This window comes from Pongo abelii, chromosome 7, assembly GCF_028885655.2.
Source record: "Pongo abelii isolate AG06213 chromosome 7, NHGRI_mPonAbe1-v2.0_pri, whole genome shotgun sequence".
Classification (NCBI taxonomy): Eukaryota; Metazoa; Chordata; class Mammalia; order Primates; family Hominidae; genus Pongo; species Pongo abelii.
This window is the reverse complement of record NC_071992.2, coordinates 88572447-88599603: the sequence shown is the minus strand read 5'-3', so window position 1 is coordinate 88599603 and position 27157 is coordinate 88572447. Positions and strand designations below refer to the sequence as shown.

The 27157-nt window shown below is 43.7% G+C and overlaps 1 protein-coding gene across 16 annotated transcripts in view; it reads left to right on the top strand.

Annotated features, from left to right (window-relative positions):
* STAU2 (staufen double-stranded RNA binding protein 2) overlaps positions 1 to 26266 on the top strand; it is a 331631-nt gene extending 305365 nt beyond the window's left edge. For all 16 annotated transcript variants that reach the window (XM_063726263.1, XM_024250494.3, XM_063726256.1 and 13 more), the window contains 2 exons: positions 23937 to 24025; positions 25172 to 26266. In XM_063726263.1, the coding sequence (XP_063582333.1) occupies positions 23937 to 24025; positions 25172 to 25265 (183 nt within the window). In that variant the 3' untranslated portion in view covers positions 25266 to 26266. The remainder of the gene's footprint in view (positions 1 to 23936; positions 24026 to 25171) is intronic.
* Positions 26267 to 27157: the final 891 nt, after the last annotated feature.

Here is a 27157-nt window from a genome sequence, read left to right as displayed (position 1 = left end):
CATTCACAGAATGTAGTAGAAATAGTACAGAGAGGTCCCACGTACTCTGCACATAGTCTCTTCCAGTGGTTACATCTCACTGACCTGTAGGACAATACCCAAACCTGGAGATCCATATTAGTAGAACATATATGTTGCAGCTCTGTTCCATTTTATCACATGTGTAAGATTCATGCAACCACTCAGCGATCGAGATACAAAGCTGTTCTGTCACCATGAGGCTCTCTCTTGCTGTCTATTCTCCCCTCACACCTACTTCCCCACCATCCCCAGCCCTGGCAACCATGAATCTGTTCTCCATCTCTATGCTTTTATCATTATAAAAATGTTACATAAATGGAATCATAATAGTGTGACTCTTTGAGATGGACTTTTGTTCACTCAGCTTCATGTCCCTGAGGTCCATCCAAGTTATATCAATAGTATGTTCCTTTTGATGGCTGAGTAGTATTCCATGGTATGGATGCACCACAATTTGTAACCCACCACCTGCTTAGGGATATTTTGGTTGTTTCTAGTTTTGTGTACAGGTTTTTGCATGGATATAAATTTTCATTTCTTTGGGATAAATGCCCAGGAATATGATAGCTTGGTTGTATGGTAAGTGCATGTTTAGTTTTTTATGAAACTGCCACGCTGTTTTTCCAGAGTGGCTGAGCCAGTTTACATTCCCATCAGAAGTGGCTGAGGATCCAGTTCCCCCGAATCTTCTCTAGCATATGGTGGTGTCACGACTTTTTATGTCAGCTGTTTTAACAGGTGTATAACATGGTCTTAATAGCCAGTGATATTGAGCATCTTTTCATGTTTGCCATCCGTAAATCCTCTTTGGTGAAATGTCTCTTCGTGTCCTTTGCCCATTCTCTAATTGGATTGTTTGTTTCCACTGTTGAGTTTTGAGAGTTCTTTATGTATTCCAGATACTGGTCCTCTGTCAGATATGTGGTCTGCGAATATTTCCTCCCTGTTGTAGCTTATCATTTTCCTCCTCTTATAGAGTCTTTCACAGAGCATAAGTTGTAATTTGATGAGGTCCAATGTATCCATTTTTCCTTGATGGTAATTGTGTTTTAAAAAATAAAGCTTAAAATTTTGTTTTTTGTTTTGTAATTTTGCACTTTTTTTGTTTTGTAATTTTGTTTTGGGGGTTTTGTTTTGTGTTTTGTGATTCTGTTTTTATTTTTGTTTTGCTTTGTACTTTTGTATAAAAAAATGAATAAGGGACTGCTGCCGCCATCTCTTCCTTAGAATTCATCCTCTCCTAGCCTGACTGCAAAGTGGAGTGCAACCCTGCAGAAACCCCTTCCTCTGTGGTCCCTGAATATTCATGCGGGGGCTGTTCCTGTTTTAAGTGAAATAAAATGGAGATTTGTCTAAAGTTCTATAGTCCCGCTCACTCACCTGTAACTTCTGACTTCTTTCTTGGCTGATAAGGACGTCTGGTTCGAGTTTGGCTCTCTTTTTATTCATGAGGTTGGGTTTCACTAGAAACCCTCCGCCCTATTCTTTGTCTTCCAGGAACACAGCCTCCCCATCTAGGCGCTCCTTCTAGAGGTGAAGAGTGTGAGGACGCCTTCCTCTGAAGGCTTCTCCTAGCTTGAAGACACAATGAGAGTTAACAAAGTATGTGCCCCTTGCCCATTGTCAGCATGTGGTCCCTGTGTCCTCTGGAAGTGTCTTCACAGGGAGGCCATCTTGAGGAGGGGAGAAAAATGCAAGTATTTCTTGGCAATATGAAAACACAGAACACCAGTCTTAACATCGCCAGGTCACTGTGCTGGGCTTTGTGAGCCAGACAGCCACATCCACCTTCTACAAATGGAGCATCAACTCCATGCCAATGTTAGTGTTGAAGATACCGAGACACATAAGACCTAACTCTGCCCTGTTCTAGGAACTTACAATCTACCATGGGGGGATAGAACAGAGATTCCTCAGCAAGTGAGTACAATGTCATGGTACCACTTGCAGTAGAAACTGATTACTCACACCTGCTTCCTCAGAATTCTCAGCTCACAGCTACACTACTCAGCCACTCATGGAGTTAGGTGTGGTCGTGTCACTGGGTTCTGGTCAATGGAATATGAAGGCTTTCACTCTTCATTCTTTTTTTTTTTTTTTTTTGACGGAGTTTTACTCTTGTTGTTGCCCAGGCTGAAGTGCAATGGCACGGTCTCGGCTCACTGCAACCTCCACCTCCTGGATTCAAGCGATTCTCCTGCCTCCACCTCCAGAGTATCTGGGATTACAGGTGTGCACCACCACGCCCGGCTAATTTTGTATTTTTAGTAGAGATGGGGTTTCTCCATGTTGGTCAGGCTGGTCTCGAACTCCCGACCTCAGGTGATCTGCCCGCCTCAGCCTCCCAAAGTGCTGGAATTACAGACATGAGCCGCAGCGCCCAGCTGTCACTCTTCATTCATAATATCCTCCTATGCACTACCTTCCATTTTATTTTCTCTTCCATTGGCTAAAAGGAGAGGACCATAATGCTAGCCTAGAGGAGAGCAGAGTCACAAGATGGAAGGAGTCTGGGTCCCTGACTGACCAGGGTCTACTGCCCAGGAACACCTACTTGGGCTTTCCATAATCACTGAGGTTCTGGAGTGTTTGTTTAGCAGTTAGCTTACTTTAACTAGTATCCAGATCACAAATCACAAGTCACTACTTTTTTTTTTTTTAAGAGACAGGGTGTCACTCTGTCACCCAGGCTGGAGTACAGTGGAGCAATCTCAGTTCACTGCAGCCTCAAACTCCTGGGCTCAAACAATCCTCCCACCTTAGCCTCCCAAGTAGCTAGGACTACAGGCATATGCCACCACACCCAGCTAATTTTTATTTTTTAAAGGCAGAGTCTTACTATGTTGCCCAGCCTGGTCTCAAACTCCTGGCCTCAAGCAGTCCTCCTGTCTCGGCCTCCCAAAATATTGAGATTACAGTGTGATACGTTGCGCCCAGCCACTACTTTCTTTCAAGTCTAAAAAGGCTTCATTGAGAAGGTGCCTGATTTCCGTTGGGGCTCATCCCACATTACATCTCAGACACTATGATACTACTTACATTTACAAATTAGGATATTGCCTTGTAGCTTTCTATGCATGTATTCATTCATTTGTTTTCTCCCTTTGAAATGTCATTTTACCCTTATTTGGCTAATAATACTAGCTATACAAAGCACTAAGTTGCATGCTGCCAAATTCCAAATAGCTTATTGCTTTTAGAAACCGCTTCCCCCTCCGACTTTCAGCAAATTCTTCTAGCCTTTTGATAAATTAATTCATATCCTTTCCACATATTTATCCAAAGAGGCAGCTTTTTAATTCTGGCACAGTCACCCTTTTTTTTCCTCCTGGGCTTTGATACTACCAGATGCTAGAGGAAAAACATTCGCAATATGCCTACAATCTATTTCAATATATAATTCTATCCAATTGAATGTCAGGCATTTCTAAAGAATGCTGTTGGTTGATATAACGTCCCTTGCCCAAGTTGAGGTTTTGATTTGAAGTTGCGTATTGGAATGCTTTGTGTTACATTTTGCCCCAAATTTATAAATCTATCATGGATTCTCCCTTCTATCTTGCTTCCTTAATAGATGAACCATCAAGAATGAAGTTTAGTGTGATATCTTGAGAAAGAAAAAGAAGAAAATCTTCTGCTTTTGAAAGGGAATGTACCCTCAGGCAAAAATTTTAAAAAATTCTTTGTCTCGTAATACATATTAGGAAATGCCAGTTGTCATGCACGCAGCTTAAGATGGATTAGGATTCCATCACTGATCATGGAATAAATTCTTATACTTTTAACCTTACAAGTTCATTTGCAGCCAAGCAATTAGAAAAAATTGTGTTTGGGTATATTAGAATGCATCGACCCTCTTAAGAGTACTAGCAGTTTCTAGAAACAATTTAGCAGAATTTTTTCCAAAAGTATTTGGCAGGCCTAATTCATATCCCCGTGAGTATACTAAATTTCTTCTCATTTAGGGGTGGAGGTAGGTAAGGGAGAACACTTGTGACCATATTATTCAAACATGGAGTAAATCTCTTTGTATGGTTACATTGTCTTAATGAGGATGTTTTGCAGAAATCAGGATACTAGCCTTTTCTTTGAAATGGTTAAGTATAGACTTTAAACATTACTTTTTAATTTAATTTTTTTTTTTTTTCTGAGACGGAGTCTTGCTCTGTGGCCCAGGCTGGAGTGCAGTGGTGCAATCTCGGCTCACTGCAAGCTCCACCTCCCAAGTTCACACCATTCTCCTGCCTCAGCCTCCTGAGTAGCTGAGACTACAGGCGCCTGCCACCACGCCCAGCTAATTTTTTGTATTTTTAGTAGAGATGGGGTTTCACTGTGTTAGCCAGGATGATCTCGATCTCCTGACCTCATGATCCGCCCACCTTAGCCTCACAAAGTGCTCAGATTACAGGTGTGAGCCACCGCGCCTGGCCTAAATGGGGTTTCTAAAAATTGCCAAACCAAGTTTGGTATTATTAGTGATGTGCTTTCCTTTCAGTTGTAACTAAAAGAAGATATCATTTACTTCTTGAACTTTACAGTGACTTTGCATTTGTGTTAGTTTAAAAAAAAAACTTTCTAGAAAAAAATATTAAAGTTTGTCCTAATAAAGTTTCTTCCAAAGTTGTGATAATATAATTGACATAAAACAAGTTTAAAATACATTAGAGACACATAATACTTAACTTACTTCATTTGAAAGGCCAACGTTCAGCAGCTACTTACTCCAGACAGATTAGTCTTTAAACATCAAGTGAATCGTTAGTTCTGGGTTTCAATAAACAGGCGAAATAATCTGCTCCCTAACTGCCATAGAAAACTTCTGAGAATTAATGAAACTGTATGTAAGAGGTGGGTACATATTCTTCCACATGGATACTGTTTCCAACCACTCATTCATTCTTTCAGTCATTCAGCCAATAAGTGTCTGTGGAGGGTCTACACTTCTAGATGTCGAGTATTCAGCAATGAATAAAGCAGAAAATTTCTGCCTTCATGGAACTTACTTACTTTCTTTCTCTTTTTTTTTCTTTCTTTTTTTTTGTTTGAGACAGAGTCTCCCTCTGTTGCTCAGGCTGGAGTGTAGTGGCACGATCTTGGCTCACTGCAGCCTCCACCTCCCAGGTTCAAGCGATTCTCCTGCCTCAGCCTCCTGAGTAGCTGAGATTACAGGTGCATGCCACCACACCTGGCAAATTTTTGTATTTTTAGTAGAGACAGGGTTTCACCACGTCGACCAGGCTGGTCTCGAACTCCTGACCTCAGGTGATCCACCTGCCTCGGCTTCCCAAAGTGCTGGGATTACAGGTGTGAGCCACCACGCCTGGAGAGAACTTACTTGCTAATGGGAGACACAGATACTAAACAAGTAAATGGTTAAATATATAATAGAATTTTAGGCAGCAATAAAATTTTAATGAAATCTTGCTAAAAGTGAGGCAGTGTGAGGAGCTATGAGAATATAAGGGTAGGAGTGGGGTGGTTCAACTCCTTTAGATCCAGGGGTCACAAGGAGGGGACACTAGAGAAGAGACCTGGATGAAGCGAGTGAGCCATGTGAACTGGGAGGGGTGTCTCCAGTCTAAGGAAAAGCACAGGAAAGTCCTTGAGACAGGAGTGAATTTAGGGAGTTCTAAGAAGAGCCAAGAGGCTGATGTGCTGGAGATACGGGGGCTGGGAGCACGTGGTAGGTGATGATCCGTGGGCTGGGAGCACGAGGTAGGTAATGAGCCTGGAGCTGTAAATGGGGCAGGATCATGTAGGGCTTTGGGGCTGTAGTCAGGAGTCTGGGTTTTGTTCTAAGAGAAATGAGAAGCCCCTGGAGGATTTGAATAGGGTGGTGATCGGTTCTTATTTACATTTCAAAAAAATAACTCTGGATATATGCAAAGGGTTGGCTTTGGGTGAGCAGGGATGGACACAGGGGTGTGAGTTAGGAAGGTACAGCTTGTGTCTCTGGGAGAGACTGACAGTGGCTTGGGCTAGAACCATAGCAGAGCAGGTGGTGAGAAGTAGCCTCTGAGTATATTTCAAAAAAGAACCAACAGAACTTGCTAATGGGTTTGATGTGGGAGAAGAGAGAGAATGGAAGCAAGTGAAGCTGATTGCTAGGGTTTTTGCCTGAGCAACTGGTGGAACGGGACACAATTTCCTTAGGGAAGAGTGGTTTGGGGATGGTAATCAAGTTTCGTTTTGGGCAGGTTTGAAATGCTTATTAGACATCTAAGCGGAGAAATCCACTAGGCAGTTCGACATGTGAATTCTAGGGCAGGAGGCCAGGCTAAAGATAGGGATTTGGAGCTATCAGTATTTCTAAGGTATTTAAGCCATCGGCCTCAGTGAAATCATCTAGGGAGAAAATTTTGATGGAGAAGGTAAGAGGTCCAAGGATGGGCTTGAAAAGTCAGGAAGAAGGAAAAGCCAGCTGCACAGGAGACTAAGAGCTGAAGTAGGAGGAAAAGCAAGATGGCAGCGGTTTCCAGAAGCCAAGCAAAATCTAGTCTTCCCTTATAAAGAAAAAAATGGAAGTGGCTGATTAACACCCTCTCAGGTCCTGCACCCTGAGCTTCGCTTTTAAGAGGCTCCAGGACTTGGTCGGGCTCTTGCTGTATCTTGAGCACTCAGGCGACACATTCTCTCACTGGACTGAGGTGGGATGATATAGGTAGTTCAGAATTCAGCTCCAGAACCAGGCTGCCTGAGTCCAAATTCCAGATCTATCAGGAGCAAGCCATATAGCCTTGTACAAATGACTTCCTCTAGGTCTCCGTCTCCTCGTCTTTAACTGCGAATGAGAGTCAAACCAACTTGTTGTGGTTACTGTGAAGATTAAGTGAGTTAGGAGATGGCAAGTCCTTAGAACAGAATGAATGCTTCATCAGCAGAAGATGCTTTCCTATTTACTAATTGAGATTTGTACTTGCTCAAGGTCATATGACTGGTAAGAGTTGGAGCTGCTCACTGAGCCCAAGTTTGTTCAGCTGCAAATCTCAGCCTCTTTCCCACCCATGTCACTGCAGCCTCCACCTCCCAGGTTCAAGCAATTCTGCCTCAAGCTCTTGAGTAGCTGGAATTACAGGCGTGCTCCCCCATGTGAGGCTAATTTTTGTATTTTTCAGTAGAGACGGGGTTTCACCATGTTGGCCAGTCTGGTCTCGAACTCCTCACCTCAAGTGATCTGCCTGCGTCGGCCTCCCAAAGTGCTGGGATTACAGGCATGAGCCACCATGCCCAGTCAAATCTCAGCCTCTTAACCAGCTTGCTGTCCTGCCTTCACACAGGGTTCAGGGAGCTAGAGATAGTGCTTGACTTTTGCATGCAATGGGGGTGCTGGAGCACCTCCTGCCAGCTCACAGTGCCAGCTGTGCACATGTCTTCCCAACTGCGCATCAGCCAGGGTGGAGGTGTTAACAGATGCTACACTTAGGGACTTTGCCCCCACCAAGAGTCAGTTGTTAAATATTTACCAGCACAATACTGTCCATGGAGAACCCCCCGGGAAGTCCAGACACATCCATCAGTTAATTCCCATGGTAGGATGGTTTTGCTGATGCAGTCTTCTAAACGGAGACATTGAGGAACCAAGTATAGAGGCTTTCTCACATGACCAGTGGTGAAGCTCAGGTCCAGATGTGTCCTCCTAACAGTGGGAAGGAAGACAGCTTTTACCAGCAAACCAAGCTCCCCACACATTAGGTAGTTCTAAACGCCACCTCTCCGATAGCCCTTCTCACGTTGCAAATTTGCTGGTGCTGTTTACCTGTGTGGACTTGTCCCCATTAGCGGGCCTAACTCTGAGTATCAGGGAGCCTGAAAGATGAGAGGCCTACACAGCCACCTGCCTCCCGTCTGACATTTGGCCCAAGGCAGCAGGCGTCACCCAGTCTTAGCATCTAGCGTGCCCTAGCTGGACACAAGATTCCTTCCTGTTTTGAGCCCTAATCTGTTTGCCTGCAGCTTCCACTCCTTGGGCTTGGCCCAGCCTTCCCCAGAATAAGGCATTGCCCTTTACTACACAGCTTTGAAACTGCCTGGGACACTCACAGTGCCCTGGATTCCCACTCGCCCTGGTGGCTGCAGCCAATCTGAGTGGCTTCACGCCCCAGCTCCCTGTGGCTCACCCCAAATGCTGCCTCTCTGGGACACCTCCATTTCCTCCAGGGCGACTTGAGCACCACCTCTTGGTGTCATTGCTGTATGTCCTTTCCTCACAGCCGTCTGGTTCCACTGCCATCGCTGTCCAGCCTGTCTCCCTGCTGGGACACATGCCATGGAAAAGTGATGACTGTCTGTTAGCGCCCAGTGTGGTGCCTGGTTCTCCATGAGTGTTTGTTGAATGCATGGCCGTACCCCATTAGTGAGTCAGACAGGCCAGGCCCTTCCTTCAGAAATAATGACAGACTGAGACAAGAGCTATGAGGGAAATAAGCACAGTCCTGTGATTTGTTGGGGGGTGCACTCTAGACAGAGTGGTCAGGGGAGGCCTCCCTGGAGCTGAGACCTGGAGCTGATGAGCAGCCAGTGGAGAAGGGATGGCCGGAGGGACCAGCCAGCGGGAATCCCTGAGGCAGGAAGGAGCTTGTCCCAGCAGAGGGACAGAAAGGAGCCCAGCACAGAGCAGAGGAGTGAAGGGGGCGTGGTGCGTGATTGCCTTCCAAGGGCAGGGGAGGCTGCTGAAGGGTGTAGGTGGGAGGCGGCCTGATCCTGCTGTGAAGAGGCCACTGCAGCAGGAGGGCGAGCTCTTCTCTTCTTGTCTGACTGGCCCGTGAGGAGTGGGCAGAGGCAACTGAGGGCCCCCTGGCACCTAGGCCGCTCTTCTCAGGCCCAGCCTCCCCTCCCCAGGCATCTCAGCCGGACCCTCACCTTTCCCTGGGCCCAACACCAGCGTTACACCTCAGTGTGACTTTCAGTCCCCCTTAAAAAGATGTATATTCATTTTTCCATGGCTGTGGTGACAAATTGCCACAAATGTGGTGGTTTAAACCAACATCAATGTGTGATCTTGCAGTTCTATAAGTCAGAAGTCTCCCATGGACTCGCTGGAGCTATTGAGCTGTCCCCAGGGCTGAGTTCCTTTCTGGAGACTCTAGGGGAGAAGCCATTTCCTTGCCTTTCCAGCTTCTAGTGGCCACTGCGTTCCTGGGTTCATGGCCCCTTCCTCCAAGTACAGAGCCAGTAATGACCCATCCCTCACACCCTTCTCCGATCATCATGTCTCTATCTCTGTCCTCAGCTGGGAAATGTTCTTTAATTTTAAGCACTTGTGTGATTAGATTGGGCCCACCTGTATAATCCTGGCTACTTGTCCCATCTCCAGGTCCTTAGCCTGATAATATCTGCAAAGTCGCCTTGCCAGGTAAGGTAACATACCACAGGTGACATGGATTAGGACATGGGCGTCTTTGGGGGCCCTTATCCTGCCCACGACAGTACTCCTAGATCTTAAAGGATCCATCAATCAAATACAGTGTGTGAACTGTCAGGATGTAGATTCAAAAACTGACTTTAAAGGACATTGTTGAGACTATCAAGGAAATGTTCACATAGGAATTTAGATGATATAAAGGATTTAGAGTTAATATTGTTAGGTGTGTTAATGGCATGTATCTTTACCTGATATTTGATTTAGAATATTACAGGAAAAACATGGAGTGAGACACCTGAAACAAGATTGGCAAAATAGACCAGGCATGGTGGCTCACACCTGTAATCCCAGCACTTTGGGAGGTCGAGGCGGGCAGATCACCTGAGGTCAGGAGTTTGAGACCAGCCCAGCCAACATGGTGAAAACCTGTCTCTACTGAAAATACAAAAATCATCTAGGTGTGGTGGTGCATGCCTGTAATCTCAGTTACTTGGAAGGCTGAGGAGGGAGAATTGCTTGAACCCAGGAGGCGGAGGTTGCAGTGAGCCGAGATCGCACCACTATACTCCAGCCTGGGTGACAGAGTAAGACTCTGTCTCAAAATAAATAAATAAATAAATAAAAGATTGGCAAAATACTGATAATTCATCTGGGTGATGGATGAGGGAGCTTCAGTGTGTTATTATCCTTTGTACTTTTGCAAAGGTTTAAAACTTTTATTTTTAAAAGTTGAAAAATATAAATAGATAAATATACGTGTAAAATCAGGTGTAAGAGGAGGTTAAGGAGACAAATTTGGGACGGAGCAAAGGTCTGTTCTAGCTCCGTCTTTGCTGTCCTCCCACCACTAGGATGGCCACCAAATGTCCCAAGAAAAACGGCAGGCTCGCTGCATCCCTCACCCACTGAGAGAACCTGCCTTTACCATCTTTTATGCTGGGGCCTCTATTTCAACAAAACCAATATTCAGAATTAAACAGAACTTCAAAGGTTATCTTGTTTGACCATCACCCCCTCTCCCCAGCCCTCCCACATGCAATCCAGGAATACGCTAAGTGCAGCAAAAATGATGAAATAACTGTAATGTAAGGTTTTATCAATTGCTTACTCAAACCAAAATGTAATTCCTAAGTAGAGCTGTCTGTGCCCATGTTCAGCAGGAATGCTTCACATTTTTGTTGGAGTTGAATATCAAAGGACCAAGAAATCTCAAACGGACCTTCCAAGCGGTGAGGGGTGGAGGCAGAACTCAGCCATGATTGCCCTACAGACCCAGGCTCCTCTCGGGCGAGAAGTGCTTCCCTCAGGTCCCTCTGGTTCAGGATGTGCCACCACCAAGGTCTTAGGCAAAACCCCAATTTTGGAGTCCTCCCGGATAAGGTTTCCCAGGCATCTCCTTTGCAGACCCCAGACTGGCCTGAAGAGGGCAAAACACTTGTTTCAGACCTCAAAGATGACAGATGATTGAGATCTCAAATGACTGACATCTCAAAAAGACAGTAACTATTATCCATTTTCCTTGGAGGTAAATTATGGGGCAGGGACATTTCTCTCGGACAAGATAGACACAACCCAGTCCTGCTTCCTAGGACTTTTTATCCCTTTGCATTTTGGCCGCAGAGCCCAAGGGTGGGGTTGAGGGGTGTGTTAGAGGCGGAGAGAAATATGGAGTGCTACCTGCTGAGAGGAAAGCCAACCACGGCAAGATGCTGGCTCTGAGAACAGACAGAACAGAATAAGACTCCTGTCTGCGAGCACCTGTCTTCCTGGGGGAACTTCAGATGGAAGTGGATGGGTCATCAGCTGAGGAATATTTTTTGAGGATGTTCTGTAGACACACTGTGGAGATTTCAAAGAGGGAAGGGGCCCCACCAGCCAAGGGTTTACCAGCTACCTGGGAGACAAGAGGCAAACATATCAAAGGTGACTCACAGTTTGGAGAGGCAAATGGCAAGCACTGTTAGGAACCCAGAGGGAGGCAGGTGGGAAATTAGGGACATCCACCTGGAGAAGCAGAAAAGACTGCAGGGGCAAGAGCGTGGAGACAGTGGGCAGACCAACCTCAGCAGGGCAGAAGGTCCAGGGGGGCATCTGCATACCAGCTGGCCAGGGAGCATGTGGATAACGCTGACATCTGCCAGGTGTTCCTGAGGCTAGGGACTGGTCTCCTGGGTTGGGGTTCACACTCTGGGAAATGGACTGGCACTCAATGAGGTTGTGAAGTAGAATGGGGCCAGCCAATGGGGGCCTTGAATGCTGGGCCAAAGATATGGAATGTGATTCTAGGGGCGGGAGTTATTAATGGCTTTTGATTGAGAGAGTGGCTTAATGATAGGGTTCTCTTAGGAAGACAAGTGAGAGAGCAATGGGCTGAAGGAATGAAGAAAAATACAAAGGAAATTGAACTTAAATTAATATGGAGTGAGAAAGGGAGTGTAAAGAATTTCATGACTGGATGTTGGACTCAAGAGAGAGCAAAAGAGAGAAAGATGTGTAATGAAAGCTCTCATTTATTAAACACCACTATGGTCAAGGCATTCACCTCTCAGATGATCCGGTGCATTCATGTAGTCTTCAGCTTACAAATGATGAAAAAGAGGCTCAGAGAGATAAAATGACTTGCATAAGGACACACAGCTGGTCTGCAGTAGAGCTGGAGTTTTAATCCAGGTCTAACAGACTCCACATGCCAAGCCCTCTCCCTTCCTTGTTCAGGTGACAGGGAGAGTGTATTCATTTTCTCTTGCTACCTTAACAAATTGCCACAGACCTAGTGGCTTGAAACAACACAAATGTGTGATCTTGGAATTCTGTAGGCCGGAAGTCAGACAGGTGTCTCACTGAGCTAAAATCAGGAGTCAGCACTGCCTTTTTGGAGGCTTTAGGGGAGAATCCACCTTCTTCCCTTTTTCAGCGTCTAGACGCCACTCACATTCCTTGTGTTGAGTCAAGGAATGTGAGTGGCCTCTAGACGCTGAAAGCCCCCTTCCTCCATCTTCAAAACCAGCAACATTGCCTTTCTTGGACCCTTTGTCCCTAGCCACATCTTTCTCTCTGACCACAGCCAGGAAATGTTCTCTGATTTTAAGCACTTGTGTCATTGCAGCGGACCCCGGGAGAACCCAAGGCTAACCTTCCCACGTCACCGTTCATACCTTCATCTCATGCGCAGAGTCCCTTTTGCCATGGGAGGTAATGTGTCCACAGGCTCTGAGGATTAGGACGTGGGCATCTGGGGGGCTACGATTCTGCCCGCCACACAGAGTGAGCCTGCCATGTGGACACGTGCCTCAGCAGCAGGTGGATGTGCCCACAGCTCTGTTTCAGTAAGCCCCGTGACAAAGGGGACTTCATGTTGAATCAAAAATAATTAAATAGGCCAGGCACGGTGGCTCACACCTGTAATCCCAACACTTTGGGTGGCTGGGGCAGATGGATCGCTTGAGAGCCCAGGAGTTCGAGACCAGCCTGGCCAACATGCGGAAACAATGTCTCTACTAAAAACACAAAAATTACCCAGGCATAGTGATGCACGCCTGTAATCCCAGCTACTTGGGAGGCTGAGGCACAAGAATTGCTTGAACCCGGGAAGCATAGATTGCAGTGAGCTGATATCGTGCCACTGCACTCTAGCCTGGGCAACAGAGCCAGACTCTGTCAAAAAAAAAAAAAAAAAAAAACAAAAAACGCCGGGCGTGATGGCTCACGCCTTTAATCCCAGCACTTTGGGAGGCCGAGGTGGGCGGATCACGAGGTCAGGAGATCGGGATCATCCTGGCCAACATGGTGAAACCCCGTCTCTACTAAAAATACAAAAAATTAGCTGGGTGTGGTGGCGGGCGCCTGTAGTCCCAGCTACTTGGGAGGCTGAGGCAGGAGAATTGCTTGAACCCGGGAGGCAGAGGTTCCAGTGAGCCAAGATTGCGCCACTGCACTCCAGCCTGGCAACAGAGCAAGACTCCATCTCCAAAAAAAACAAAAAATAAATAAATAAATAAATGACAAAACCCAGGAATTTGAAAAGGAATAATATTAGGAAAACAGCCTGGTTAGAGGAAGGCCTAGTAGCAAGGACTCTGCACTCAACATTTGTTCTAAGCACAGCACATTCTGTGCAGTTACTCTTGCTGTCAGTTCCACTCTGCATTGTTGTCAAGGCTAGCAGCTACACCATCATCCTTCTAAGAGCTTGACTGCAGAAATAAAGGCGGTGGCTAGGTCTGTGATTTAAGTGCTCGATTTTAAATGAATTCCCCAAATTCTAGAGTGAAAACACCTGTTCTTCATCTTAGGCAACTGTCTAAAATCTGTGTGTCTCTCCGACCACCTACTCCTCTATTTTTTTTTACAAGTAACCACCACCTTAGCAGGCAGACACTCCTTTGTTCCGAGGGTAAGCCGTTTTAGAAAGTACCAATTTTATGGAAATTACCTGAACTGATAGGATTGTGGAAGCATGAATAAAAAGTGCAGGCTATAATGAAATTATTAGAAAACAGGGCAGCAAGTGGGTTAACTCAAGCTCAATATAATCCTTTTTTTATTTAAAAAAAAGTCATATCATTGATTCATCTGAAATGTAATAGACTGAAGAGCCTATTGTAAAGTTTTAAGTTTAGAAATATGGTAATGTCTTTTTGGTTTCTCTTATTTTATATAAAAAGAGACATGGTATTTAATTACAGACCTTTCAAAGAAGGAAAAGGATAACTTAGAAATATTAATATTGACATACTTTGGGCAATAAACTTTCAAGCCTATTGAAGAACCTTTTGGTTTTTCAGTTATTTTTATGATTTAATATAGATTCAGTATCAGAGATTGCTGGGATGAGAAATTAGGAGAATACTCAACTGCAGATGAAGACATTTACATTTGAAACCTCTCATTTCCTTGTGAAAGGAGACGGATTTAATTAACTGCATATATGACTACTGTGTGCATTTTGAGGTGAATCTAGCAGTTGGATCAGCTCCCAGGAGGAGTTCAACATGAACAAGCTTTTCAGGGAGAAAAGGCAAAACAAACCAAACTTTGAACACTTAAAAAATGAAGGCCACATTTAGACATATTTGGTTACCATCGACTTCAATGGGAACTACTTGTCTATTTCTGGGAACCAGAATATGACGTCAGTGGGGAAAGACTGAAATGGAAAAAGACAAAATAAAAAGATCCATTGGGCATCAATGCTCAAAGACTCCACAAAGAACTACGTGTCACAAGGGGATAAGTTAATACCCACATTTTGCTCATGAAGACTGCCATTATCTCTCAGAGAATGGCCGAATGCTGCTACATTGTCGTTACAAACTGTTTAATCCTGAAGAAAGAAGCAGGGCTGGTTTCAACACTATTTGCAAATTGCTAATTGACAAGAGGAAAGTTAGAAATTACAGACATGACTGGACTCACCTCCATTCTGTGAGCATACACACACACACACAGGCGTGCGCGCGCAAACCAAGGCCAACAAATAGGCATGAAAAGTATCTTATTGGCATCATGTTTCTGCATGGCTATAACTACGTACAAAACAAGTGATACATGAAATGGTGGCGACATCTGTTCTAAAACCTGTGGGGCTTTACTCACAAAACAGTTGTAAAATCTTCGGGGGACAAAAATATTTCTTGTATCTATGCAGATGCTTTCCTCTAAGGGACAGACACACACAGACACGCACACACAGTCACACGCAAATGAATATGTGTTGACCTGAAAAGACAGGAATAAGGAAAGGAAATGTCATCCACTTCTCTAAAATGCTTCTTTAATTTTTCTCCTTCAAACGAAGCTACATTTATTGCTTTAGATGTACCTTTTATTTCTTTTTTTAAAATCCTGGAACATATTAATCATCATAAAGCTGAGTTTAAGATTCCAGTTAGTAGGCTGTGGTAACATACAAGTAGATGCTAAATGTGTTTGTTTTGATTTGCTAGGAAAACATCTTCTGACCTTGGAAATGAAATCATTTAGTTGTCCATTTGTTTATGGCCAAAGACTTATGGAGCGTTCTGGATACTTATGTTAATGTATCTTTGAAATTCTCTAATCTGCGGCATGTGGGAAGTTACACAGCTTGGATTTAAGCATCATTCAGGATGTTCCTCATTAAGGAACCCAGATTTGCCTTCTTCCCACAACTCCCCAAGATTAGTTTACACTTACTACACAGCAAATTGTCCATGTTGAAAGTGAACTGCAGATGGTAGGATTTAAACACCTTGTTATCAATTTACCCTCTCAGTAAATATAAAGTTTAGAGCTTGCTTCTTAATCAGGCTTCAAGTATGTCTTCCAAAATGAAGGTTATTTGATTTTTCTCTCATTCCAAACTGTCTTTTAATATTATGTAGCATATTTATAATGTTTTGAATTTTTGAAGCAACTGGCCTCTAGCAAGTTAACAATTTATTCTGTTAGAGTAGTTTAAACATGAGGATATTGTTGATTTTACCATCTTCTGAACAGGTTTGGAGGTATGTAGTAAAACATTTTTGTGGACTGTTAAATTCTAGTGTTTGTTCACAAAGCCACTGCATTATATGTTCTTTGAAATCATCAATCTGATAGCAAAAGCTCATTCTGCTTGCCAACTTCAGTATATACTTGGGTCTTGCTAAAGGTAGTGTGGCTGTTACAGGTATTGGCATGATCCTGTAGAAACAGAAGCAAACTCATCTCTTTCCATAGCATTCTTTAACCTGTAAAGTGTTGTTTCTGGGAAAATAGGGGGTGATGAAGTGTGGGAGGAGAGCCCTGATTCCTTGAGCTCATGGTGAGCAGGGAGGCAGCCGCTCTGAGGGTTCTGTCCGTACCTGTGAGAGGGGTACCTGGTCGGCAGGCCCTGCCCACTCTGTTTTCCTGAACATGTTGAGCTTGTTGCTATCTCTACATCACAGTTAAACCCTTCACCCTTGATTTTTGTTCGTTTCACCTTTGCAATCCCAGTGCCTCTTCTCACTGCAGCATCCTACATGCCACAAGCCCAGCAAAACCCTGGGGCTTCTCCCTCCCGCCAGAAACCACAGGAAAGTAAGAAATGAAAAAGAATTTTCAGAGGAATGGAGGAGGGAACAAGATACTCAGAGTGTGAAGAAATGGAGAATCCAGCAGTCTTGTCTGTGGCCACTGGGTAACAAAACCCAAGTGACAAAATGATTAGTAATTTAGTTTTAGCCAAAATCACAAGTGTTACAGAAGTGCTGAGCGAAGCCTCGGAAGTCAACCAGGGCTGGGAGCGGACTGCCGACGGGAAACTGTATGCTCCCTACAAAACAATCAACCCCTTTTCTAGAAAATGGAGATAACTTTATGAGCTTACCTCAAGTAATTATTTGTGAGAAACAATAGAATGAGTATGGAAGAGGTAATGAGTGATTTTGAAATATTAATACTAAAAGAAACTACTGAAATCGGGTATGTTGAATGTGAGCGGTTTTAAATTTGGAGGAAATAAAGAGACATGACCCACGCCTGTGATCCCAGCACTTTGAAAGGCCAAGGCGGGAGGGTTGCTTAAGCTTGGGAGTTTGAGACCAGCCTGGTGACATAGCAGGACTTTGTCTCTACTAGAAATTAAAAAAAAAATTTAGCCAGGTATGGTGGTGCCTGCCTGTAGTCCCAGCTACTTGAGAGGCTGAAGTGGGAGAATCGCTTGAGCTTGGGAGGTCTAGGCTGCAGCGAGCCATGATCACGCCACTGCACTCCAGCCTCAACAACAGAGTGGGACTCTGTCTCAAAAAAAAAAAAAAAAAAGAGATCTGAGCAAGAATATAGATTGGTTTCAAATCTCTGCTCTGTCACTTATTAGCTGCGTGACCTTAAGTAGGTTACTGAATTCTCTGAGCCTCTGTTTCCTTATGGGTAGGAACTATCTCACAAGGCTGTGATAACAACTCAGGTCATGGCAGGTAAAGGGCCAGTCCCATGACAATGGCAGAGTGATGCTCATCGAATGATAGCTATTACTGTTTACATAGGTTAAGATAAATTGGCCACCACTGCCTCTTATAAATTGAAAAGAAATCCCTCTCATACTTATAAGCTATTGTATTCAGGGTTATCAGTGAGATGTGGGTTGAGTTATCTGATCAGGTAGATAAGGGACTGCCCCTTGGAAGCTTTTAAGCATACCTGTGGAGGAGAGCAGCCACACAAGAATTCTGAAAATCCATTCATGGCATCAAGTGAGAGAGCGCACCGCCATTCCAGACTCTAGGACATTCTTGGAGGGATGACGATCATTTTGACAGTGCATGGGGGACCTGCCTGGCATGTTGATAAAATCATCCAGGAGATTTTGCAAGAGCTAAAACACTGAAGCTGCTTCCTGAGACGTGGCCTTCATCTCATATATGCAGTTCTCTTCAGATGGAAGAGAGCAGGTGCCATGCGTCTTGGACTGGGTGAAGCAGGTCATTTGGTTCTGGTGTTCAGGCCACACTAAGAATCAGGTATTCCCAATGTACCTAGTGAAAACAGGCTACAAGTAGCCTAAAAACCATTTTTTAAAAGATTTTTAAAAATTGTTTTTAGTTGTTGTTTTGCCCTTGCTAGGAATAAAACAGGACCGGGAAGCCCCAGAGCTCTTAGGAACCCCATTCAGCGATATCACATTGCAAAGTTCCATTTCCTGGCTCCAGTAGCCCTCTGTGATGGTGCTTTTGGGATCCAGCACTGTCACATCTGGGTATTTACCTAAAAAGTTTGAAATTTGTGTGTCAAGAGATATCTGCACCCTCATGTTTATTGCAACAGTATTCACAATAGCAAAGATGTGGGATCAACCTAAATGTCCATTAATGGATGAATGGAAAAAGAAAATGTGGTATATAGACACAATGGAATATGTTCAGCTTTTAAAAAGGAAGAAATTATGTCATTTGCAACAACATGGATAGAATTGGAGAACATTATGCTAAGTGAAATATGCCAAACATAGACAAATCCCACATGTTCTCATTTATATGTGGGATATAAAACAATTGAACTCACAGAAGCAGAGAGTACAGTGGTGGGTACAGAGGCTGGGGGTAGGTGGAATGGGAAGATGATAGTCAAAGGGTACAAAGTCTCAGTTAGACAAAAAGGAGAAGTTTGATTTTTTTGGACATCTACTGCACAGTGTGGTGAATATAGCTAACAGTTGAGTACTGTACATTTTGACATTGCTCTGAGAGTATATTTCAGATGTCCTCATCACAGAAAATGTTAGATAATTTATCATTATATTACAAAAAATAATAAAATTTCAAATGTAATTGTCCACTTTGGAAGAAATTCATAAATTTCAGAATTTATGCCAATAATTCACATTTTAATGGATCAGAAGAAAAAATAGCTGGTCATTTGTTCAAACTGTTGAATATACAAAGAACTCGAAGTTCATGAGCCCACTCCGTGAAAATGGGAATATCTGGAAAAAGGTCTGGCGTGTATTGGTCCTTGGAGCCTACAAGTGAGTGAGCCTTACTTGTAGGGTGCGTGAGCGCCCCACGCGCATGTGTGAGGTGGGACAGTGGGCCCCGGTTGATGGACACAGGCTGTGGGCACATGCACTGCCCTCAGCATAGTCGCCTTGGCACTTCAGGACTTAAAAGGACCTCAGAGTCACTGAATCAAAGCTCCATGAGAGTCAAATTCCTCTGTGAATTCCTTTCTTGCAGGGAGGGTGGGGAGAACTGCCCAAACCTCAGTCTTTTGAGGGTGAGTTTAATTTTTGAAAACAGCAAAACTTCAGACAAAGCCAAGTCTAGTGAAGAAGGTCAACAACCAGGATGAACACATTAAAATAAGGTGGGGCCAAAAGATGACAAAGCTGATTTGCTTCTCTGACCCACAAAATGGTTCTGAGAGGTAATTCCAGAAGCACCTAGAGTAACACCCTCCTCCCACTGCTGCTGCCGGCACAACCTCTCCAAGGGTGGATAGAGAGCTCATATTAACATCTTTAAGGCTGGGCACAGTGGCTCACGCATGTAATCCTAGCACTTTGGGAGGCTGAGGCAGGCGGATCACCTGAGGTTGGGAGTTTGAGACCAGCCTGACCAATATGGAGAAACCCCGTCTCTACTAAAAACACAAAAGTAATCTGGCGTGGTGGCACATGCCTGTAATCCCAGCTACTCGGGAGGCTGAGGCAGGAGAATCGCTTGAACCCGGGAGGCAGAGGTTGCGGTGGGCCGAGATCGCACCATTGCACTTCAGCCTGGGCAACAAGAGCAAAACTCTGTCTCAAAAAAAAAAAAAAAAAATTTATTAATGGGCATCATCTTTGTCTCAGAAATGCAATTTTAGGAATTTATCATAAGGAAAGTATTGAGATGATGCATAAAGATTAAACTAATAGGAAGTTTGATGCAGTGTTGGTCACAGCTTAAAAATTTGAACTGGTCTAAATGTCCAACAGTAGGACTGGCTAAACCTACAAGGGCATATAAGTTGATGGGATACTGTGCAGTCATGAGAAATGATGCTACCGAAATGTTTCTGTTGATACTGCACACATTCAATGAAAAGAGCACACAACAGATGAACGGACAAAAAACCATGGTATATGTACACAATGGAATACTACTCAGCCATAAAAAAGAATGAAATCCTGTCGTTTATGGCCATATGGATGACACTGGGCGAATGTTAAGTGAAATGAGCAGAGCACAGAAAGTTAAACACCACTTGTTCTTGCTCATGCGTGGAAGCTAAAAAGATTGATCTTATAGAAGTAAAAAGTAGAACAGAGGATGTTAGAGGTTGGGAAGGGTAGGGGGAAGAGAGGGATAGGGAGGAATTTATTAAAGGATACAAAATTATAGCTAGATATGAGGAATAAGTTCCAGTGCTCTATACCACTGTAGAAAGACTATAGTTAACAGTAATGTTATACAGTTTCAAACAGCTAGAAGGAGAATATTGTATGAACCCAACAAAAAGAAATGATAAATGTTTGAGATGATGGATGTACTAATTACCTTGATCTGATCACTGTGCATTATGTGTATTGCAACATTGTTACCTACCCCATGAATGTGTACAATTATTATTTATCAATGAAAAAAAAAAGCAGGTTATCTACAGTGTTAAGATATGATCCAGGCTAAAGTTTGTAGACATGGGGAGAGGATAGAAAGTGATATGGAGGCTGGGGGCAGAGGCTCATGCCTGTAATCCCAATACTTTGGGAGGCTGAGGTGGGTGGATCACTTGAGGCTAGGAGTTCAAGACCAGCCTGGCCAACATGGTGCAACCCTGTCTCTATGAAAAGTACAAACATTAGCTGGGTGTGGTGGCTCATGCCTGTAATCCCAACTACTCAGGAGGCTGAGGTACAAGAATTGCTTGAACCCAGGAAGTGGAGGTTGCAGTGAGTCAAGATCACACCACTGCACTCCAGCCTGGGTGACAGAGTAAGACTCCATCTCAAAAAAAAGAGAGAGGAAAAAGCAAGTGATATGGAAAGACATGCGCCAAGTTGTGAATGGTGAGCAGGATTGTGGATATCTTTTACATTCTTTTTGCTTGTCTATATATTCTGACTGCTCTGTAACAAAAAACTATTTTTATAACAAAAAATAATACAGGGAGAGAGAGAGAAGAGAGAGAGAGAGAGAGATTTTGCTATCCTTAAAGAGAAACTGTGAGGTCCCTGTACAGTTTGCTGGAGCTGCTGTAGTAAAGTACTACCGAGTGGCTTCATCAACCGAAGTGTATTGTCTCACAGTTATGGAAGCTAGAAGTTCGAGATCAAGGTGCTGGCAGGGCTGGTTCCTTCTGAAGGCTGTGAGGGAGAATCTGTTCCAGGCCCCTCTCCTCACTTGGAGTGCTTTGCTAGCAATCTTTGGCGTTCCTTGGCTGCTGCGGCATCACTCCAGCCCCTGCCATCATCGTCACGTGGCGTTCTCCCTGTGTGGGTCTGTGTTCCAGTTTCCTCTTTTTATAAGGATACCAGTTATATTGGATCAGGGACCTACCCTACTCCAGTATGACCTCATCTTAACTAATTACATCTGTACTAACCCTATTTTTAAATAAGGCCACATTCTATAAGGCCCCATTCTGAGATACTGGGGGTTAGGACTTCACCATATGAATTTGGGGGAAGAGCACAATTCGGCCTACAACAGTATCCAGGGAGATGGCCACACGGCTCCCACCCCACTGAAGTTAGCGCCTACCTCCCACCAAAACCCACCTGGCTGTCGTCCAGCATGAGCATGGGCCAGGATCAGGAGCTATGGGGTGGCATCACTGACCTTCTCCCTGCAGCACTCTAGGTCCAAAGAGATTATGATGATAACTGAGACTTGAGCACCACATCCGCCCTGCTTCGGGATGCCCGGGTCAGGGCTGCAGTTCTGTGTGGGCACTCACATTAGCACCTCTGATCTAGGAAGCCCGCTTTAAAGATTTGAAAGGAAGGAGTAATCTAGAGAAAAAGAAAGGATACATGCCGACTTTTGCTTGGATATAGGAGTTGTGATTAAAAAGCAGCAATAGAAAAACAAGAGAGAAGAAAGAAAAAAGTACTATGAATATTACACATTAAATTCCACATATGGATGTTTATAGCAGTTTTATTCATAGTTGCCAAAAACTGGAAACAATCAAGATGTCCTTCAATAAGTGGACAAACAAACTGTGGTGCCTCCATGTGATGGGACATTATTCAGCAATAAAAAGGAGCTACGAAGCTCATTTATGAAAAGCCATATCATTCACAAAAAGACAGAGGGGCTGGGTGCAGTGGCTCACACCTGTAATCCCAGCAGTTTGGGAAGCCGAGGTGGGTGGATCACCTGAGGTCAGGAGTTCGAGACCAGCCTGGCCAACATGGTGAAACCCCATCTCTACTAAAAATACAAAAATTAGCTGGGCATGGTGGTGCACGCCTGCAGTCCCAGCTACTTGGGAGGCTGAGGCAGTAGAATCGCTTGAACCCAGGAGGCAGAGGTTGCAGTGAGCCCAGATTGTGCCACTGCACTCCAGCCTGGGCTACAGAGCGAGACTCAGTCGCAAAAAAAAAAAAAAAAGAAAAAAGAAAAAGGACATAGAGGAGCTTCAAAGATACGTTGCTAAGTGAAAAAGCCAATCTGAAAAGATGACTTATTGTATGATCCCAACTACTATATGGCAAAACTGGAGTGAGGATAAAAAGATCGGTGGTTGCCAGGGGGCTGGTGGGGGTGGGGGGAGGTGAATGGGTGGGGCACAGAAGATTTTTAGGGCTGTGGAACTATTTTATATGATACTCTAATGGTGGATACACGCCATTAGGCATTTGTTGAAACCCATAGAATGTACCACACAGAGTGAACCCTAATGTAAATCATGGACTTCAGTTAATGATAAGCTATCAATATTTGTTCATCAGCTATAACAAATGTACCATACCAATGCAAGATGTTAATGATTGGGGAAACTGTATTTAGGGGAGGGAAGAATATGGGAACTCTGTGTACTACCTGCCCAAGTTTTCTGTAAACCTCACAAGACTATTAACTGAAAAAGAATCACACCTCCAAAATATATTCTGAATAAAGAAATTTAAAGGAAATCGTGCACTTAGTCAGCTACCCTAAAGGAGCTCTTGGCAGATAAAAGTTTGGGAAACCGCCAAGAACTAGCTCGTTTTCAAAGGCAGCTGAGAAGACACAGATGCCCCAAGTGTGACCCAGCGGGATGCCCCAGGATGAAAACAGCCCTGCCTGCTCACACCCATCTCAGACTCAACAGAGCCCTTCCAATCTCGCTCAGCAGTGTCGGGCTTGGGGGAGGGGAGGAAGACCCAAATTCTTACTCAAAGAAATAACAGTTTGGAACATGCACAAGAGTGTCAACAAGTTATGTAGATCTTATCAGCATGGCATTTTTGGTGCCTCCCAGCTATACAGCAAGGCTCCGCCAGCCTGTTCACACCCTGCGGCTTCCCACGCACCCGAGCCTATCAACACCTCGGGAGGCTCTGCCCGGCAGGCCTGCCTCCCCAGGGCATGACCAGCCCAAACTTTCTCTCTTTCCTCATCCTCTCAGGATCCCATCTTACCATCCATCCCCTCAGTCTGCACGAGGACCTACTGTCCATTCCTCTGCTGACATTCTGTACCTTGATTGGGGCTAAATGTCTATCAATTTGAACAATACCTTTGTGCTCACTTTGGAAAGAATACTCAAGGTGGAAAATCTGGATGTCACACCTGAGAGAAGAGAATGTGTGGTTTCAGTAACGTGAGAAATTATGCAATGTCACCACGGAAGTATTTTAAGCTTATACAAGGTGTTTCCCTGTTTGCAGATAAAACATCACAATTTTGCAAAACTGTGGAGAAGGGATAAGGCAGGAGACTTAAAGCCCTTCTAGTTCCAGTTATGTTTATACACTGCTGCCTGATCATGCAGACTTTCTAGTGTACGTTTGTTAAACAATGCAAAAAAAAATTTATTTAGACTAATGAAAATGAGAGTCTTTCTATCTCAGCTTTCTTTCACAGTTACTTGTTCATTACACTAAAGTCAGTGAATGGCTCTCTGTGTTTGTTTTCATTTTTAGGCAGCCTTAAGTGCCTTGAAACAATTTTCTGAACAAGGACTGGATCCAATCGATGGAGCAATGAATATCGAAAAAGGTTCTCTTGAAAAGTGAGTAAATCCCCTGTCAGTATTCTTACACTTTTAATTGTAACTGTACAAAAGATAAGACATAGATAATAATGTTTTAAAAAGTCAAGACAATAGTATCTACATCTTACACAATTATTAATAATACAATTAAATGTAAAGAAATGAAAACCAGTATATATGGCCATATACATCTCCTGTAATATTTCTGTGAAAGTTTTAACCTACTTATTGATCATTGATTTTGCATTTCATTGCTTTGTTGGAAATATTTGTGCATTGTCCTGACTGTAGAGACTTGTAAAACTTAAAAACATTGTTTTTCACTTCATACTGTAGAGCATTGTCTGGCTAAGCCATTTTCAGAGGTAAAAGTTTTCACTCACATTCCTGCTAAGTCGCAGGCAAAGTGGAGAGAACAGAAAAAGAAGTTGAGAGGAGGCGCCCCTCCCCTTGGCTGCATTTGGTTTTTCGTATTGTTTTCTATGAAACACCAGCACACGTTGCCACAAAAGTGTGGCTCCCAAGGGCTACAAAGACAAAAATGCAGCTGTCATAATTATTTCTGAAATCCAGCTCATAGCTTTGTTTTAATGAGATGTGAACAGAAGGTCTCACCAAAGAGATTGAATTTGGGGTCTCTCCAGAGACTCAATTTATACTGAAAAAAAAAAAATGGAAAGGGGTTATATTTATATAGTAGAATTCAAACTCTTTCCAAGCAGTAATAATAGCAGGTAGGATCTCAGAACATATGCAGGAGATAACATTTTTAGGTTTAAAAGAAAATAAAAATAGTCAATCCAGGAAGTAAAAACCAGATACACTGATCTTACAGTTAAATGAGCATTCCAAAAAATTTTTAATAAGAAAAAACAGCATTTGGTTGTTAATATTTAGAAGGTGAGAGCGTGAGAAGAAAACATTTGGTAAACAGACGTGGCATTTTAAGTTGTCTATAGATTGGCAACCATTTATAAGCTAATTTAATCAAAAACATTTCCACATGATCTCATCAGTAGACTATCTGAACATAAATATTGTTGTTTCACTTTAAAATGTCACTTTTGTGGTGACCTTTGAATCCTCTGTGCCATCTGCTAATAAACATGTCTGAAGATGTGCAACCCCAGGCCTTCAGCTCTTGTTAATGTATTAATCTTTCAGACAAGCCAAGCATCTGAGAGAGAAAGCAGACAATAACCAGGCACCCCCGGGCTCCATCGCTCAGGACTGCAAGAAATCAAACTCGGCCGTCTAGCAGCTCCCAGAACCCGAGGCTGCCACCGCATCCTTATAAACCTGTCAGCACGCATGAGGGTGTCTGTGTTCAGGGAAATGAATGACTAATACCATTATTTGAGTCTTATGTGAAGACAACACTATTCTAACATGAGAGATAATGTACATGGTACTGTTTATTCAAGTGAGGAAAAATAAAACTTTGAGCATTTCCCTTGGAACTCGAGATCAGATCATAACTCATTTGCCCAGAGGCAGCAGAAATCTGATCCTGCTACTGGAGCTTAAAATAACAAGTAAAGAAAAGTGTTAGAAACAAAGCTAAAATTTTAACGTGATTAATAATAGAGAAGTTGGGTTTGGTTCTGTTGTTATGATTGTTTTGTCGTGGTGCTTGTGTTCAGTTATATTCTCTCTCTCTCATTTCAAATAATGCTTGACAATTCGAAAATGAACCAATGATGTGCTGTGGAATGTGATGGTTGTCTTCATATAGAGTCACATGATTTCTCTTCTTATGCAGATATTTATAATCTTCATCCTATATCAGTAGGAATAACTATAAGGTGCACTACAAAAAGATGTATGCAAACAAACATGTTTTAAATCAGGTCAGATATTTGATGAAAAATACGAACTAATGTTAAGAGCAAGTAGTTTCAACATACTCTAGAAACTGAGAAACAAAACAAAGCGATTGTGGGTTTTGAGCTCCATATACTCTAAGCAAGTAAGGGGGCGTCTTGCCCCTATATATCATTTTCCCGGATTCCACTCCCTGTTGTGGGAATTGCGCCCACCCCCATCCGTGTGTTGTAGCCACTCACGGTTTGCATCAAGAGTGTTTTTTGTAACTGCCTCTGGACTTGGGACAGTGAGTACGATCAAAAATAAATAATGTACATGGCGGGGAAGGGAAAAACCTGTTGGAGTTGCTTCCAGCCAGCCACGCTCCGGGCCAGCATGTTGGAATCCAGCGTGGAGCAAATGCAGTAAAAATGTGGTTGGTTTCTGTGTGAAGCGCTGTTGTTGTTCTTTTGTTCTCTCACTCTCATCTTTTAAATATCACCTCCGTGAAACCCATCCGAAAGGCCACCACCCGGCCTAGTCACTCTGCCCAGCAGTGGGATTAGAGAACGGATAGGCTGTACCTGTGAAACTGCAGAGCTGCCTCCTGGGTGACTCGGGCCGGGTTCCTGGCCAACGTCATCGCATTGTTCAGGCTTTCTCCTTATTGATTTGCAAATGTTGTGCAATGAGAAAACACTATATGGTCTAACTGCTCGACCCAACATGACAATAGGAATATAATTATGTAAGATTTCACAAGCAAAACCACCACAAATCATGATCTGGCTGACTCACACGCGACTGGAGAATAAACAAACAGCAACATAAGGAAATAACTCTAGGGTTGTTTTTAATGATTCCCATGTGGGGAAGTCCGTCAGTATTGGGAGGGCTGGGTGCCCTTGGAGGAAATAGGTTATGTTACATAAAGCTGAGTCCTTGCGAAAAAAAGCAGCACATTTGTAAAGTTGGGGCTCACAAAGGTAAACTGGATGGAAACACAGTCCTGCTGCCTGACACCAGGGCACAGAGGGCCCTAAACCATTCCCTTTGAAGGGCACAGGCCCTTCCTTCTGCTAGGCCTTCGCCACCTGAGGTTTAGACCCTCAAATGGGGCGAGGGACTGCTTCAGGCAGGATCATTGAAGTGGATCTTCAGTTCACCCAATGCAATAAACATAGGCTCCCTCCGGCAGCCCACATCAAACTACACCAAGGCTGTCAGGTCTATAGGAGAGCAATGAGCTCCGGGAGCAAACATAGCTAATCAGTTCTCACAACGCAAGTATCTGAAGGATTTAACTCTTGAGCTGTCTGACACAGCTTATCCTTAGATAAGTCA